Raw genomic sequence first — 17,714 nt, 5'->3', positions numbered from 1 at the left:
AGGGACAGCTCACTGGCCGTCATGACACGTAAAGCATGCTAAATAGCGTCTGGCACGTAATCAGTGCTTATCATGGTGGTGGTGTGGCTATAAGCAAATAAACAATGTTTTCTAGAACTATTACTATAATACCAAGCACTAAGACCCCTTTTCCTAACACAGATACCTCTTTAACTTCATTGTAACATGTATTCATGCTGAGGGTGTGGCTAGTATGGCTCACATTTCTAGACCATGTGTTTGGGGCGCGTGCAGGTGCATGTGTGTGCGCACATGTGTGTGTTTCACGGGTGGAGGTTGGTGGTGGCTCTAAAGATAAATCAGGGAGTTCATGAGCTTCTGGAAGTAAAGCCCAAGTGCCAGATTAAAGGAGTAGATGTTGAGATGGCAGCAGGACATTCAGCCCCTGCAGCAGATCCCGGGGTGCCTGTCAGGGGCCTAACCACTCACACCCCACAATATGTATATTTAAAAGATCGAGATTCAAAAGGATTAACTTTGGGCTTCATTCCCTCCTCAGGTTCTCAGAGACGGAGGCTCATCCCGGCACTGTCCCTTGACACCCCATCCCCCGTAAGAAAACCTGCCAGCAGCACCGGGGTCCGCTGGGTGGATGGCCCCTTGCGCAGCACCCAGAGGGGCCTCGGGGAGCCTTTTGAGATTAAAGTCTATGAAATTGATGACGTAGAACGGCTGCAGCGGCGACGAGGGGGCAACAGCAAGGTAAGGGATCTGTCCCCCCATGATGGCAGCCACTGCTCCCCGCCCACCACCCAGCCCCAAGCAGGTGCTGGAGCAGTGACCCGAGAGGCCCCCTCAGACCCTTGGAGACTTCCCAGCGGGCTTCTGGCATGGGAGGGAGGTGGTGGCTCTGCCCCAGATAAAGGGTATTTGCACAGGACTTCAGAGAGCTCTACGTATCTCCGCCCCGGGTGTCTAGGAGGCTCAGAGGCTGGGCACTGCTGGTCCTCAGGGCTTGTCTGGCTCCAGTTTGGGACACCAGCCACCTCCTCAATTCAAGAAATAATGCCTGTGATGGTCCTGCCCTGCAGCTGTCTGAGCTGACTCTGGCAGGGCAGAAACTTGGCAGGGAGGGCTCAGGTCCCCCCCCAGCTTCCCAGCAGGGGGCGAGCCCCCTTGTTGCTGACTGCACAGAGCATTCCCATTTAGGAGAGGCTGTGTGGATCCGAGCTGCGGCTCTGCCCCTCCTCATGCACCCCCATTCCTTCCCTTCTGCCTTCCAGGAGGTCACGTGCTTCAATGCAAAACTGAAAATTCTGGAGCATCGCCAGCAGAGAATTGCCGAGGTCCGAGCCAAGTACGAGTGGCTGATGAAGGAGCTGGAGATCACCAAACAGTATCTGATGCTGGATCCCAACAAGTGGCTCAGCGAATGTAAGGCCCCAGGTTTCTTTCTATCGTGGGGACTGCCGGGTTCGCCAGCTAAACAGGCCTGGCACACAGCCCGGGGTGAGGTGTGCACAGATGGTGTCTGGATCTGAGGGCCCTGGATGCCATCCGAGAGACAGTAGCACGAGCCCACAGCCTCACTCTCCGCAGGGAAGATGGGAGCGGTGGGGCAGCATGGGGATAGCGAGTGTTGCTCTTGAAAGAATTTTCCTCATGTGTCTCAGTCCCAAGCATCTGAAAATGAGATTCCACACTGCCCCACCCCCCAAAATACAGCAGAAGATTCCCCAGACATGAAGCTGCATTACAAATCTTCTCCTAGGCCACAAGATCGCATTGCATTTCTAGCCTGAAATACACAAGAATTTATAGAGCTTCTAATAGGGTGGAATGTGCAATCCTAGAAAAGCCTCACAAAGAACCCAGAAAGCAGGAAAAACATTTTTGATGGAAAAGAATAGCATTCACTGTGTTATTTCTGTTCAATAGAAAGCCTAGGATGACAGTAACCATCTCGTAACAATTCAGAACAATTTTGCTTTCTCTGACAGATTCAATTGTCTCCTATTTATTTGCTCCTAACCATTCCATTTACCACAAAATAAAGGTCCCGACTATTTCATTGATAGGGTACGCAAGGCTGGAAGACTCAGTCTATAGAATAAAATGCATGACTGCCATTAAAATTCCTCTCCCTCCCTGTCCTGCACTCGCTCCCCAGCCCCCCCGCCCCCCCCCCCCACCTTACCCCTTCACCCGTCCCTGCATGCCAATCACCTTCTCCCCCTGTTCCCTGGCCGGAGGGAGAGTGTGGAGGGCAGGGTCTGCAGGCTCGGATTTGAGAAATACCAGGTGCACACAGGACAGGACTCGCCAGCCTCCCAGCTGTGCTCTACCCCTAACGGCAGCTTCCAAGTAGTTTCTTTTCCGTAAGAATGGGGTAGTGACATGGCCCAAGCACCCCACTGGGTCCTTGTGAGGAGGATCCAGTGCACCAACCTGAGGAGTTGAACCAAATAGGAGACCATTTCCTCGTGCCTGCTTCCACAGCACACTGATTTAGGTCCTCCGTTATAGACATGGGTGGAGACACGATCTCCTGCTCTCAGGGGTGTTGTCATGCCAGGCACCATGGGGTGGGGGGTGATGTGAGTGAGGACATTAGCTGCTGTCTGCCCACGGCGTACATGTGGGGCCCAGTGCTCATTTCTCTCCCACTTGTGAACACCCGTCTCCTTAGCTCATGAATTCCAGGCACCTCAGGGCCCCAGGGGCACCCCATCAGGCAGACAGTCCCTCTTCATTTGTTCTGCTTGCATTCAAGTCTTCTTTTTTAAGAGCTGTTTATGCCTAAGGCATGCTCGAGAATGGTCTTCATCTTACAAAGTCAGGGTTTTTTCTGGGACAGGAGCAAGCATACACATTGGCCCATATGTGTAGATGCTTCCTTCCTGCCTTTGTACATGTCAAGAATCAGCGATGGTTTGATGCTGAGAAAGGGAATGAACAGAAGGCCCCATGAAAGGAGAAACACAGATCGTTCCTTTAAGATGAAATGATACCATGAATGAGCAAAAAAAAAAAAAAAAAAAAAAAAATCCCCAGTAAAGCCGCACACTGACTATTCCCCGGCTGTGGGTGATAAGCTGAATATTGGCCTAGAAATCTCTGTGCTGGCTTCCATTTTTATTTTTCTTTCTTAGTCCTGATGTCACCTCTAAGGTGGTCCAGTAACAGCCTAAAGTGGTTATGTCATGGTGGGCTTTTTCTTTTTAGTCCTAAAATTTCCTTTTCCTTTATCAAAGTCTAGTTGACACACACTGTTCCATTAGTTTCAGGTGTACAACATACTGATTCTCCGAGTGCTCGTCACAAGTGTGGCTACCATTCATCACCATGCGACACCGTGACAGAACCAGGACTTTATTCCCTACACTGCGCCTTCCATCCCCAAGACTTACTCATTTCGTAACTGGGAGCCTGCGCCTCTTGCTCCCCTTCACCTGCTCTGCCCACCCCTCCGCCACCCTCCCTTCTCACAACCATCAGTTTGTTCTCTATATTTATGGGTTTGTTTTGGTTTTCCTGTTTGTTAAATCAAATTTGTATTTGTTTTTCCCTTAGCATAATACCCTCTGAGTCCATCTATTTTGTTACAGATGGAAAGATCTTCATCTTTTTATGGCTGAATGATATTCTGTTGTGTTCTGTGCGTGCGCGTGTGTGTGCATGTGGGTACTATGTATATAATAGTCATTCTGACAGGTGTGAGGTGACACCTCATTGTGGCTTTGATTTGCATTTCCCTGATGATGAGTGATGTTGAGCATCTTTTCATGTGTTTGTTGGCCATCTGGATGTCTTCTTTGGAAAAAATGTTCAGGTCCTCTGCTTATTTTTTGATTGGATTATTTGTGGATTTTGGTGTTGAGTTGTATAAGTCCTCATATACTTTGGATACTAACCCCTTATGAGATATATTGTTTGCAAATATTTTATACTAGTCAGTAGGTTGCGTTTTTGTTTTGTTGATGGTTTCCTTCGCTGTGCAAAAGCTTTTTATTTTGGTGAAGTCCCAATAGTTTATTTTTGCTTTTGTTTCTCTTGCCTCAGGAGACATACCTAGAAAAATGTTGCTAAGACCAATGTCCAAGAGAGTACTGCCTGTTTTTTTCTAGTTTTATGGTTTCAGGTCTTACATTTAGGTCCTTAATCCATTCTGAGTTTATTTTTGTTTATATTATAAGAAAGTGGTCCAGTTTCATTCTTTGCATATAGATGTCCAGCTTTCCCAATGCCATTTATTGAAGAGACTGTCTTTTCACCATTGTACACTTTCACCTCCCTTGTCATAGATTGATTGACCATATAAGCATATTCCTTTGGCTCCCTATCTGTTCCATTGGTCTGTTCCTATTTTTGTGCCAGTATCACACTGTTTTGAACATCATATCTTTGTAGCTTAAAACCTGGAATTGTGACACCTACAACCTTGTTCTTTCTCAAGATTACTTTTTTGGGGTCCTTTGTACTTCCATGCAAATTTTAGCACAGTTTATTCTAGTTCTGTGAAAATTACTGTTGGTATTTTGATAGGGATTGTATTGAATCCGTAGCTTGCTTTGGGTAGTATGGACATTTTAACAATATTTATCTTTCTAATCCAGGAGCACGGTATACCTTTCCATTATTTCATCTTCAATTTCTTTTATCAATTATTTTATAGTTTTCAGAGTATAGGTATTCCACCTCCGTGGTGAAGTTTTTATCCTAGGTATTTTTTTGGGTGCAATTGTAATTTTTTTTCTTAATTTCTCTTTCTGCTAGCTCATTACTCTTGTAATGAGTATAGAAACACAACTTATTTCTGTATATTAATGTCATATCCCGCAACTTTCCTGAGTTCTTTTATTACTCTTAGTGTTTTCTTGGTAGAATCTTTAGGGTTTTCTATATAAAACATAAAATGACAGTTTTATTTTTTCCTTACCAATTTGGATGCTTTTTAAATTTCTTTTTATTGTCTGATTTCTGTGGCTAGGAATTCTAGTACTATGTTGAATTAAAATGAGTGGACATCCTTATCTTATTCCTGATCTCAGAGAAAAAGCTCCCAGGTTTTTTTTACCATTGAGTATGATGTTAGCTCTCAGTTTGTCCTATGTGGTCTTTATTACATTGAGATTATTCCCTTTAAAACTACTTTGAGGGATCCCTGGGTGGCGCAGCGGTTTAGTGCCTGCCTTTGGCCCAAGGCGCGATCCTGGAGACCCGGGATCGAATCCCACGTCGGGCTCCCGGTGCATGGAGCCTGCTTCTCCCTCTGCCTGTGTCTCTGCCTCTCTCTCTTCTCTCTGTGACTATCATAAATAAAAATTAAAAAAAAAACTACTTTGAGAGTTTTTATCATGAATAGATGTTATACTTTGTCAAATGCTTATTCTGCATCTATTGAGATGATCCCATAGTTTTCATCCTTCGGTTTGTTAATGTGGTGTATCCCATTGCTTGGTCTGTGGATATTGAACCATTTTTGAATCCGTGGAGTAAATTCCACTTTACCATGGTGAATGATTCTCTTAAAGTATTGTTGGGTATGGTTTTCTAATATTTTGTTGAAGACTTTAGTATCTATGTTCATCAGGAATACTGGCCTCCAGCTTTCTTTTTTTTTTTTTAAACACGTATTTTTTTTTTATTTTATCTATTTATTCATGAGAGACACACACACACACACACAGAGAGAGAGAGAGAGAGAGAGAGAGAGAGGCAGAGACACAGGCAGAGACACAGGCAGAGGGAGAAGCAGGCTCCATGCAGGGAGCCTGACACGGGACTCGATCCTGCATCTCCAGGATCATGTCCTGGGCCGAAGGCGGTGCTAAACCGCTGAGCTACCGGGGCTGCCCCTTTCTTTTTCTCCTAGTGACTTCATCTGACTATGGTATCAGGGTAATGCTGGCCTCACAGAATGAATTTGGAAACTAACTTCCTTTTCTACTTTTTTGAAAAATTTTGAGGAGAGTAGGTATTAACTCTTCTCTAAATATTTGGTAGAATTTAACTGTGAATCCATCTGGTTCTGGACTTTTGTTGAGAGTTTTTGATTACTGATTCAGTTTTATTACTAGTAATTCGGTCAAATTCTCTGTGTCCTGATTCAGTTTTGGAAATTATCCATTTCTTCTAGGTTGTCTAATTTGTTGGCATATTTTTCATTATAATCTCATAATCTTTCGTATTTCTGTGGTATTGGTTGTTACTTCTCTTTCATTTCTGATTTGCTTTTTTTCTTCATGAGTCTGGCTGACAGTTTATCAATTTTGTTTTTCTTTTCAAATAACGAGATTTTGGTTTCAATGATCTTTTTTTTTGTAGTCTCTATTTCATTTATTTCTGCTCTACTCTTTTATTATTTCCTTTCTTCTACTAGCTTTGGCCTTTTCTTCTTTTCTAGTTCATTTGTGTGTAAGATGGATTGTTTCAAATTTTTCTTTTTTCTTGAGGTAGGCCTGTATTACTATAAACTTCCAACTTAGAACTACTTTTGCTGCATCCCAATTTTAGAACATTGTGTATTATTTGTCTCCATGTATTTTATTTTTTTCATTTCCTCCTTGATCTCTTCATTGACACACTGGTGGTTTAGTAGCATGTTGTTCAGCCTCTACCTGATTGTGGTTTTCAGTTTTTTTCTTATAATCGATTTCTAGTTTCATACCACTGTAGTTGGAAAGGATATTTGATGTGATTTCAATCTTAAATTTATTGAGACTCATTTTGTGTTGGGACATGTGATCTATCCTGGAGACTATTTCATGTGCACCTGAAAAAGAATGTGTATTTTGCCATTTGGGGAGGGACTGTTTTGTATGTACCTGTTAAGTCCATGTGGCCTAATAGGTCATCAAAGCCACTGCTTCCTTACTGGTTTCTTGCTTGGTTGATCTATGTATCCATTGATGTGAGTGAGGTATTAAAATCCCTTGCTATTATTGTATGATTGTCAATTTCTCCCTTTAGGTCTGTTAATATTTGCTTTTCTTAGGTGTCTAGTGTTGAGTGCGTGAATATTTATAGTTGTTATACCATCTTGTTGGATTGATTTCTTTATCATGTAATGCTCTTGTCTCTTGTTACAGTAATTGTTTTTCTTTTTATTATTTTTTAAAAAGATTGTATTTATTCATGAGAGGCACGGAGGGAGAGAGAAAGAGAGAGAGAGAGAGAGGCAGAGGAGAAGCAGGCTCCATGCAGGGAGCCCAGCATGGGACTTGATCCTGGGTCTCTAGGATCAGGCCCTGGGCTGAAGGCAGCACTAAACTGCTGAGCCACCTGGGCTGCCCAGTAATTGTTTTAAAATCTATTTTGTTTGATAGAAGTTTTACTACTTTGGCTTTTTAAATTTTCGCTTCTATTTGCATGGAATATCTTTTTCCACCCCTTCACTTTCAGCCTGTATGTTTGTTTATGTCTGAAATGAGGTTTTTTTGGTAGGAACCATCTAGATGGGTCTTGGGTTTTTTTATCCATTTTGTCACCCTATGTATTTTGATTTGCGCATTGAGACCATTTACGCTAAAAGTAATTATCAACAGGTATGTACTTACTGCCATTTTATTAATTGTTCTCTCATTGTGTTTGTAGTTCTTCTCTGGTCCTTTCTTCTTCTCTTGCTTTCTTTCCTTGTGATTGATGACTTCCTTTTGTGTTATGCTTGGTTTCCTTTCTTTTTACCTTTGTGTATCTATTACAAGTTTTTGGTTTGTGATTCATATGGCATCCTAAGTATATAGCAGCATCTATTAAATTGAAGACCACTTAAGTTTGAACACACTCTAAAACTTCATTTTTACTCCCCACTCCACATTTTTATATATGTTGACATATTTTACATCTTTTTATGAGTTCCTGTAACTAATTTTTTAGGTATAATTGGTTTTATTATTTTTTTCTTTTAACCTTCAGACTAGCTTAAGTGACTGACCTACCTTTACTGTATGTTTGCTTTAGTCAGGAATTTTTTCCTTTCATAATTTTCTTCTAATTATGGCCTTTTCTTGGCTACTTAAAGAAGTTTCTTTCAACATTTCTTTGAGGTTCATTTAGGTTCATTTAGTGGTGATGAATTCTTTTAACTTTGGTTTGGGGGAATTGTTTATCTCCCCTTTAGTTCTGAATGATAATCTTGCTAAGTAGAGTATTCTTGGTAGAGGGTTTTTTCTTTCAGCACTTTGGAATATATCATGCCACTGTCTTCTGACTTGCCAGGTTTTTGCTGAAAAATCAGCTCAGTCTTATGATGGTTCCCTTGTATATAACTAGTTGCTTCTCTCTTGCTTTGCATTTAAAATTCTCTTTAATCTTTGACACTTTAACTAGTATCTGTCTTGATGTGGACCTTCTTGGGTTCACCTTGTTTAAAACTGTCTATGCTTCCTTCCCCAGGTAAGAGACTTTTTCAGCTATAATTTCTTCAAATAATAATATAATTTGATAATCTGAATATTTGATGTTGTCCCAGAGAGCCCTTAACCTATTGTGTTTTCTTTCATTAGTCTTACTTTTTGCCATTTGACCGAATGCTTTCCATCACCCTGGCTTCAGATCACTTATCCCTTCTCCTGCCCCCTCGAATCTGCTGTTGATTCCCTCTTACATATTTTTTTATTTCAATTATTGTGTTCTTCAGCTCTGATTCTTACTTATATTTTTGGTCTCTTTGTTGAAGTTCTCATTGAGCTCATCCATTCTTCTCTCCAGCAGGTGAGCATCTGTCTGACCATTGCTGTGAACTCTTCATCGGGTAGATTGCTTATCTCCATTTCCATTAGTTCTTTTACAGAGGTTTTGTCTTGTCCTTTTGTTTGGAGCATATTCTTCTGTCTCTTCATTTGTTCAACTGTGTTTCTGTGTGTTTCTTCTTATGAGGTTGAAGGAATGATCATATGTAGAGATGTCCCCTGTGTTAGCCATGTATGCCTGGCATCTTTGATTGGCTGGCATATGGGCTGGGGATTGGGGAAGTCTGTGCCAGGGCTGCCCTGGCAGGGTGCATGGAGCTGAGGTGGTATAGGCCAGAGGGTCTCAGGGCTCTCCACAGAGGGCATGCTGATGGGACAGCTGAAGCTGATACGAGTGCAAGCCAGGGATTCCAGGTTCAGGGCAAGCATCACCCTGGCTGGACAACTGGAGCTGAAGCAGGTGTGGGGTGGAGGTGGTCCCAGGACGCTCTACACTGGGAGTGCCCTGGCAGGTTGTCTGGAGCTGAAGTGGTACAGGCCTGGAGTGTTCCAGGATGCTTTGCACCTGTGTACCTTGGAAAGCTGTTTGGAGCTATAGTGAGCCCTGTCCAGCACTGTCTGGGTGTGTGCTATCCTGCGACCACTTTGGTGGGCCTGCTGGGCTGGGGGCCTGGGCACCTGGGGCTTGCTGTGGCAGCAGGCCAGTGAGGGTGTCTCCACCCTGATCCTATCTGTGCTATCATGGTGAAGGTGGAACATAAACCATGACACCAGCCAGCCCCTATGGGCTGGAGAGAGTTCCAACAGCTCCCCTGCTATTTGGCAGAGTTCTGGGGCTGGTTTCTCTCTATTATAGTTGCTTTTTTTTTGCACTGTGGTTGTACCCCAGGGTCCCCAGAACTGGTGTGGGCTGAGGGCCCAGGGCTCACTGAGGTGGCAGGCTGTCCATGGCACCTGTCCACTCTGCACCATCAAGGTGGAGGGTGAATGTAAGCCATAGTGCTCCCCAGCCCCTCTGACCCAGAGAGAGTTCCAGCAAAGCCCCTCACGATGTGGCACAGGCCGGTTCCTTTCTCTTCTCATCAGAGACTTTTAAACCATGGCTTTTCTTCTGTGCCCTGGGGCTGATGAACCTGCTCCTGGCCGCTCAGTTCTATCCATCCTCAGCAGCTGACAGCATCTGGGGCAGGAAGTAGTGTGGGGGTGAGGTCCCTTCAAAGCCATGTCTCCATCTCTCTTGTGGTTCTCTGTGTTGGCCCCTCCATCGTTTGTCGTGCAGAAGGCTGTTGGCCAGCCCTCATTCTTCTTTAGGAGGATTTGCTAGGCAGGTGTGTGCAAGGAGTGAGGAGGTGAGTTCAGGATCCTCCTTCGTTGCCATCTTGGATCTTCCATGTTTTCTCAACATGAGCCTGACAGTCAGGAGCCCTTGGTCTCATCCCAGCTCTCATCCTTACTGTCTCTGGCCCCGAGTCATCTCACTCCTTAGGGTCTCCGCTAGCCCCCCTGCAAAAAGAGGCGGCCTCCATTACAACTTCTTGTGTTTCCACAGCATCCGTGTTACAGTTCTCGCACTTTTCCTCTCATTTTATTTTACTCTTCTTGGGAACTCGAGTTTGGTAAAGGAGGTGGAATAGCAGTTGTGCCTCTCATCACTTCTAAGGAACCTGTGCTGGCGGAGGGGAGGCAGGGCGGAGCTGGGGGTCCCAGGCCACCATCCTGTTCACGGGCCATGCCCCCATCCTGGCTGCTATCCAGGCCTCATCCCTCAGAGTCTCATCAACAGGGGAAGGGCCTGAAATCCTAGTGATAGAGCCAAGGGCCCAGCATCAGGGGGGGCTGGCAGGGCGGTAACGGGGAGGCTACCCCCTTGTGCCTTCAGCGTCTCCACCAGCTTCCCCTCCTTTGCAGTTGACCTGGAGCAGGTTTGGGAACTGGATTCCCTGGAGTACCTGGAGGCGCTCGAGTGCGTGACGGAGCGTCTGGAGAGCCGCGTCAACTTCTGCAAGGCCCACCTCATGATGATCACCTGCTTCGACATCACCTCCCGGCGCCGATGAAGGCCGGCCGGGCCCGCCAGCGCCTCGCCGCCCGGGACCTCGGAGACAGCGGAAGGAGGATGAAGGTTGGTGCACGTCCGGAGTTAGCGCTGAGCGGAAGGCAGTTTTCTTTTGTTTTCTGTAGGAGAGGAGCGGACACCAGACATGTGGGAGGAGGAAGTGATGGGAAGCCCAAGGGACATGGAAGCCCCGCGAGACTGAAGAAGCACTTTGAGGAACTTTCGAGAACTTGTTTATGCATCAGGACTGCTGGCAAGAGACCTCTCTCTTCTCTGGCTTCGTGAGAAGGGGCGAGGGCGCGTGCAGGATGGCTGTCGGGAGCTAAAACCATTCAACAGGTCACCCAGAGCGACTGATTAAGTGCCTTGCAAATCTTTATTATCCAAACGTTTATGTTCAGACTTTCTCGTGTACAGATGGTGCTAGTCCAGATGAAAACACCACCACACACACGCGGAAATCAAGCGCGTTTTTGAAATGTATTTCCGGCTCGTTTTCTCTTGGTGTTTTATCCTGTTTCTGACTTGCTGTTTCTAAGTAGTATTTGTAGATCTATTCCCTACTCGGTATTGCATATGAATAAATGTTCAGTGTCCTTTACAGTTCTTCTGGTAAGGCCACTCAGAACACAGAGATTTCGTGGGCCCGAGCTGCTGTGTCTCCAGAGACGGCGGGCACAGCAGGTGACACGGGGCCACCTCTCCCCAGGGTCCCCGGGCAGCAGGCAGACTCGGGGGCAGGTGCACGTGAGCTCCAGAGACACAGGGGGCTGCATCTCTAAGGGAAAAGGAGCCTTTATGAGCAAGGCCTCCTGTGTCTTTTGAGAGGGGTGTTTGTTCCAGACACAGCTTCTCCCTCCGAGTCCTGGCGCACATACTGGTTCCCTTACCCCCAAACCCAGGGTTTTCACAGCCGTCAAAAACATTTTTTTTTTATCGTTTTTATCCCAAAGACCGGATTGAAAGCTTGAACCAACCTGATAGAGCCATATTTTTTGTTCTCTAGTTCTGCGAAGGTATTAGAAGCAGGGAGCCTCTCCCAGGTTAGAGACCTTCTCAGGCTGGTATGTGCTCAGAGACTGGCAACAGCATTGGCTTAGAACAAGAAAGAATGTTGGGAATCACATAATGGCCCTGTGGACCGGAGTGCTGCTCAATTGCAAAACGTCCCCATTCCCCCATGTCCCAAGGCCTCCATCCCAAGAAAGGACAAGGCTTTTCCCCCTCAGGCTTGGCACCAGAAAGTAGAGATGTTTCCTGTCGTGAACTGCACACCCCTTGAGAGACAGAGCCCAGAGCTTCATGCATAGGCCTGTCTGGGCCCTCGCTCCCAGAACCATAGGACTTCATCCTCCAATCCAGCTGTTCATTCCTGCCTCCAGCCCCTTAGGGATCATCATACCCATTTTAGAGATGGAACCCCAAGGTACCAAGTGGTCAGAGGATTATCTGATAAAAGCTGTGGAACAGCAGGGGCTGCCTCCTACCTCTCAGGTCAGGGCCCTGTGGCCTGCCCACTGGTGAGGGTATTCGGGGTGTCACAGCATACTATCGGGTTTTGCCCTCCAATGCAGCATACCATTGTGAACCTGTTTCTAGGTTTGACAGTCCCTGCTATCCTGCACCTTGACCCAGCTGCTCCCCAAGGAAACAGATCCGTGTGAACCTTTGCCAGTGCTCCTCTGGCCGCACGAAGCCCCGCACAGCTGGCTAGGCAGCCAGTGAAGCTCAGCCAAACTCAGAGCAGAGGGACTGGGGTCTCACGAGCTTCACAGGACGTGGTCCTTTACTGGTCAGAACAGGCCCCGGTGCCCCGAAGGCTCGAGTGTCTGGAGGTCAGCCCCCAGCCTGGAAGCCAGCCCTGTGGATCATGAGTCCAGCTCTGCATTGTCTAAGAGCCTGCCCCCTGCAGACATACACGCAGCAGAGATGCACACATCTCAGAGCTGAACAGGCTACAACGTGGTGGAAGGTGCCCCAGAATGGACCATTCCCCCTGTACTTTAACAGGGAATGTGTCTGTCACCCTAGGAAGCAGGGCCTCACCTGCTCCTTGGCCTTCACGCCAGCCTGCAGGGCAGTTTACTGTTCTGGACACACCTCTGCCCTCACAGCACCTGTGTGAATGGGCTTAACAGCAACCATATGGAAGCTTCTGGACCCCAAGGGATGCCCATCTTCTGAGTCTGAGTCTGTACCCCTTTTGCTTGCTACTCTGAAATATACCACTCTGTGAAAAGCCTTTAATTTGGGAATTGTCAAAGATGAGTATTCTAGTCTTTGTTGGAAACAAATTCACTTGATGTATAACCCACATACTTAGCTTTTGTGCCGGCACATGCCCCCTAGCCCCGAGGTCGCCACGCTGTGCTGGCCTCCTGAAGCAGGCCAGTGATGGGTCCTGGTGCCTTTCCCAGAGCGAGAACAAGTAGAAACAGCTACAGAAATTTGAAATCTCAATCTTTCCTACTACCTGAGCCTGCTTGTATACATTTGTCACAACTTCATGAGGTAGCAAAAGGGTTGAATGAAACCAAGAGCTTTCTTACCGAGTCAGACTGGCTTCCCGAAGATGCCACGCCATGGACCATCTCACAGAATGTCGTCAGCCAGGCTGAGGACAGCAACTCTGTGTGGAGGTTGTCCATTCTGGCTTTTTCTTTTCTTTTTCCTTCTTTCCCTTAAAACTCAGTGAGCTGCAAACATCCTCATGTACCAAGTACTGATTAACCATGTGAAGACGGCATGAATTTTGTGCTGTCACGTGCTGGCTCCTGGTTCTTCCTAGGAGTTGATGCTACAGATAGATGATGCTCTCCAGGCACAAAGGGACACAGGCCTGGCCAACTCTTCTGAGGCTGTCCCCTTAACTGGCCACACGTGAAGTAGCTCCACATTTTGGTTTTGGTGACACATAACCCAGAAAAGCAAGGAGAATGTCAACCCATTTCCATTTCGTTATCCACAAATAAAAGGACCAGTAGCTTCTATGTGAAATTAACATCTAGATCCGCAAGCCTTCATTCCTCATCTGAAATCTGCCCAAACAGTTCAGTGTCAGGTGAGGCATTAGCCATAGAACAAAACTCAGACCCACAGAGGGGAAATGGTGATATTGTTTCCCAGGGAGTAAATCCAGATTGCTTTCTGTGGGGCTGGTTCACGCTGTGACCGAGTGACAGCGTGCTTAATCCTGGGCTTGCGGTCCCCACCTGAGAGCTGCAATCTTTGATCTTCTCGTCCTTGAACTCCCCTCTCCATCACTGGGAAGCTGTTGCTAACGTTCATCTCTTCCAGATTTGAAATCAGAACACTTTGTGGGTGTTTTATGTCCAGTTGCTATTGTGAACACACAGAACTCATGGCAGATGCAGAGGGCAGGCTCTACTGATGCTGGTAGGGGTCCTACAAGGGACCCAGAGCTGGGGAAGGCATGGAAGCCACGCAGCCCAGCATGCGGGACTCGGCAGGCAAGAATCTGGCCAGTTGTCATAAATGTAGCCTCAAGCTTGAAGTCTGCATTCCTGGAAGGTGGCAGTGACCTCCCTGTAGCCCCAAATGCCATTGGGGCAGGGGGCTCAAAAAGTCTGACACACATTTACAACTTATGTTCGTTCTTGGACTTCTGTGCTTGCTGAGCAAGAAACTCTTCTCTGGGCTCCAAATTATAGAGCTGATGTCCAATTTAGGTTGATATATAACTTTTTCCATAAGTGTCACTATGTGAAAGCAGCTGACTGCTTTGTGGAACAGAGGTCCAGACTTGTGAGAGGCGACACACTGGCCTCTGCAGACACGGCGTCCAGCGTCCTCAGCCATGGCCAGTGTATGGTTGAGGCTTCCAAAAAAGCAATGCAGTGAAGGTTTTAAACTTCCTTAATCCCAAAAAGGCTGCAAAAGAAATGACTAAAGCTGAGTCCATTCCACGATTGAAATCAGGAGTTTATTGTTACTTCCTTCTGGAGTATTAGCCCACTCTGAGCACATACTGAAAGATTTCCTCACCGTTAACTCACTGTTAAAGGTGATCTCTTTTAAATCCTGAAACCCTGTCAGTAAGAAACAGGTTGAAAGTCTTGTCACAACAGCCAATGCTCAAAACTGCCTGGTCCCACTGTCCCCAGGGCCTCCCCACCACTGCCCAGGCAGTGCAGCCAGGCCTTCGGCGACAGAGGCCGCAGCTCACCACTGCCACACGGGAGACCTGGCTGCCGTGGATGAAGCCCACTCCTCTCTCTGCCCAGTGAGCCAAAGCCACATGCCCAGCTCCAATGACACTGCCAAGAGTGGTCTAATGTGGTTTGGTGGGTGGGGGTGGTGGTCAGGGAGCAGACGGTAAAATACTTTGTTCCTTTGGATTATAATAGCTCTTTTTCCTCCTGCAGCAAATACCTGTTGGCATTTGTGGGTAAGAACTCGCAAAGCGTGTCACTTAGCAATTTCCCCGACACACACACACACACACACACACACACGTGTATGTATATTTTATAATTACAAACTGTTCATTTCCAGATAAAAACCTAGTTCCAATCCAGCAGATGCTCTTGTAACTCAAGCCCACCTTCTCAAAAAAGTTTTTGATCCAATTGCAGAAGCTGGTTTACCCACCCCGTAGATGAATACATTCTGCTTTTGGGCGGCCCTCCTCAGAACCGGATGCCAATGTCCTCATACCAGGCATGGAGCGTGCTGGAGGCAGGAGACAGCTTTCAGCACGCCCAGGGAACACTCTGGAAACCCATTCATGCCCCGTGTCCTTGCACATCGGGATGAACACTGAAATGGGGCCCTCGCATGTCCACGTCATTCCCCACACTGCTGACCAACAGCCCACAGTCCTGTTCAATTTTAGGAAGAAGTAGAATTTATTTGTAAACTCAGGATATTGTTTTGTAGCCTCACCTGTGCTTTATAATTTATGTATACATCACGGTTGGAAATGCTTTCCAAGTGTTATGCATTGAAGCCTAGGTGAGGGCATCTGTGGCTGTCCTAGCCCCTCCTCTCATGAGGTCTATAACAGAGACACACGGGCCCCAGAGGGGGAAAGATAAATAAATCAGGAGGGCAGGATTAGGATCAAGTCCTCAAGCTATCTGGCTTCGTGCAACATCTAAGCTGTTTCCATAGCGAGTGGCTGAAGGGGAAAGGTCCCATCACTTTGAATATGATGATAATGGGCTTGGAAACCAGCCTCCACAGGCCTGGGTGGGATTTCTGCAAAATTTCTGTGAAAAATATGGATAGTATGAGGTCCCCAGAGTCCCCTGAGACCCCCACCCACCCACCTCTCAGGTGCAACCAGCGTTGTTCACCTTGGATGCATTAGTACCTGTTTGTTCTGGAGAAACCAAAGCACTTTAGTGGATTTTACAACCCGTAATACTTAAGGCATCGGGTCCTCTCCCCAGTCTGAGAGGTGGGGAGGGGCTGGGGTCAGTAGTCTCATTGGAGAAGGAGCTCTAGCCTGGAGCCAAGGGTAAGGACGCTGGGCCAGGCCTGGTTCCCTCCCTCGCTATGCAACTTGGGCTCCCCAGGGGGAGATCGGGGGTTCAACACAGCTGCCCTTCTGGGACAGTGTAGAGAGAAAGTGCTATCAGTGATGGGAAGTGCTTTGATGAAGTGCTCCATGCGGGAGCTGGAGATGATCCTTTAGAGATGAAGAAACTGAAGTCAAGAGGCAGCGATTGGCCCGAGTCCGCAGAATAGTTTTTAGGGTGGAACGTGACCCGAGTCCAGAATCTCGGGCTCTTCCCAGGAGGTGCTGGGTGCACCAGGTGTGTGAACACGTGGACGCACATCATGCCCCTGTACTGGCGTGCATGTGCGTGTGTGTGCATGTGTGTGCGCCCGGGGCGTAGATGGATGCATGTGTACAGAAGGTATGTGGCAGGATGGAAGAGCAGAGGGCAGAAAATAGGATTTCTGATCCCAGTGGTGTCAGGAGTCCTGCGGCCTTGGATCTGTGACCAAACTTCTCCGGGACTCTGTTTTCAACTCTGTAAAATGGGCACATTGTGCTACATGAGCGTGGTGGTTCCTGCCGCCTGGTAATGTATGTATGTATATATAAACCTGCTTATCTGTAGACGCGGGCCAACTTGGAAATGGGACACGAGGCCTGCCGAGTCACTCATCTGTGTGAGAAACGGCCGATTCACAACAAGGTCAGAGAATCTTGATTTAAAATTCACTGGTAGTATTTACGATCATGGTTTTAAATTCACTGTTTTAACTGGATAAAGGATTGGTGCCGTCTTAAAGATCAAGTTCTTAGCTTATAAGTGTTTGCTGTTAAAACTTTTTAAATAAAGTTCATTTGTCGAAGGCTGAAATCCCAACTATTCTGTACTTGGGCAGGTCCCAACAGCCTCTTTGCAAACAGGCTGGGTTTTGTGTCGGGGTCCATACATTGCTGTATCAAAGCTAGCCGCTGGCTTGATCCTGATAACCATGAGCAGGCTACCTGGAGAACAGTCTGGAAGAGAAAGTTCTAGTTCTCACAAACTGATGACGAACCCATTAAGCTGTGTGCCATTTCCAGTGTGAAGACGTTGTTTGCTGGCGACGATCTCTGACTTTTTGTGGCATATGAGGTGTAAAATGTTGTCAAAAAGAATCTGGTGTTTAAAAAGAAGCAAACTATGGTGGCATTAAATGTTCACTTCTATTCTACTCGGAGTTCTGGATGCCTCTATCCACTGTATCCTTCTGTGCAGAGGGGTAATAATTCAAGGCCCAGGAGGAGGGTTCTTCTCACTAGAGCAAGCCCTTGGCTGTGGGCTTCCTCCCAGCATGAGGCCTGTCTCCTCCCGCTTGGGGGCTGCCCTCCAGCAAGTTCGGAAGCTTGCCCAGAGCTGGTGTAGGTGGGGGGCTGAGTCCCAGAGCCCCAGCATTGGTCGGCATCCCCGGGAGTCGGCCACTGGGCTGGGATCACACATGCAAGTGTGAAGTGTGGCGCTGGGTGGTGTTTTTGTTGGCCTGGTGCCCGTCCCCGGTGC

At 47.0% G+C, this 17,714-nt stretch overlaps 1 protein-coding gene across 2 annotated transcripts in view; it reads left to right on the top strand.

The window, feature by feature from the left end:
• Positions 1 to 17,388, top strand: part of KIF26B (kinesin family member 26B) — a 446,195-nt gene extending 428,807 nt beyond the window's left edge. For both annotated transcript variants that reach the window (XM_072732821.1, XM_072732822.1), the window contains 3 exons: positions 521 to 723; positions 1,245 to 1,395; positions 10,563 to 17,388. In XM_072732821.1, the coding sequence (XP_072588922.1) occupies positions 521 to 723; positions 1,245 to 1,395; positions 10,563 to 10,711 (503 nt within the window). In that variant the 3' untranslated portion in view covers positions 10,712 to 17,388. The remainder of the gene's footprint in view (positions 1 to 520; positions 724 to 1,244; positions 1,396 to 10,562) is intronic.
• Positions 17,389 to 17,714: the final 326 nt, after the last annotated feature.

Source organism: Vulpes vulpes, chromosome 13, assembly GCF_048418805.1.
Source record: "Vulpes vulpes isolate BD-2025 chromosome 13, VulVul3, whole genome shotgun sequence".
NCBI lineage: Eukaryota > Metazoa > Chordata > Mammalia > Carnivora > Canidae > Vulpes > Vulpes vulpes.
This window is presented reverse-complemented; position numbering and strand designations above follow the sequence as displayed.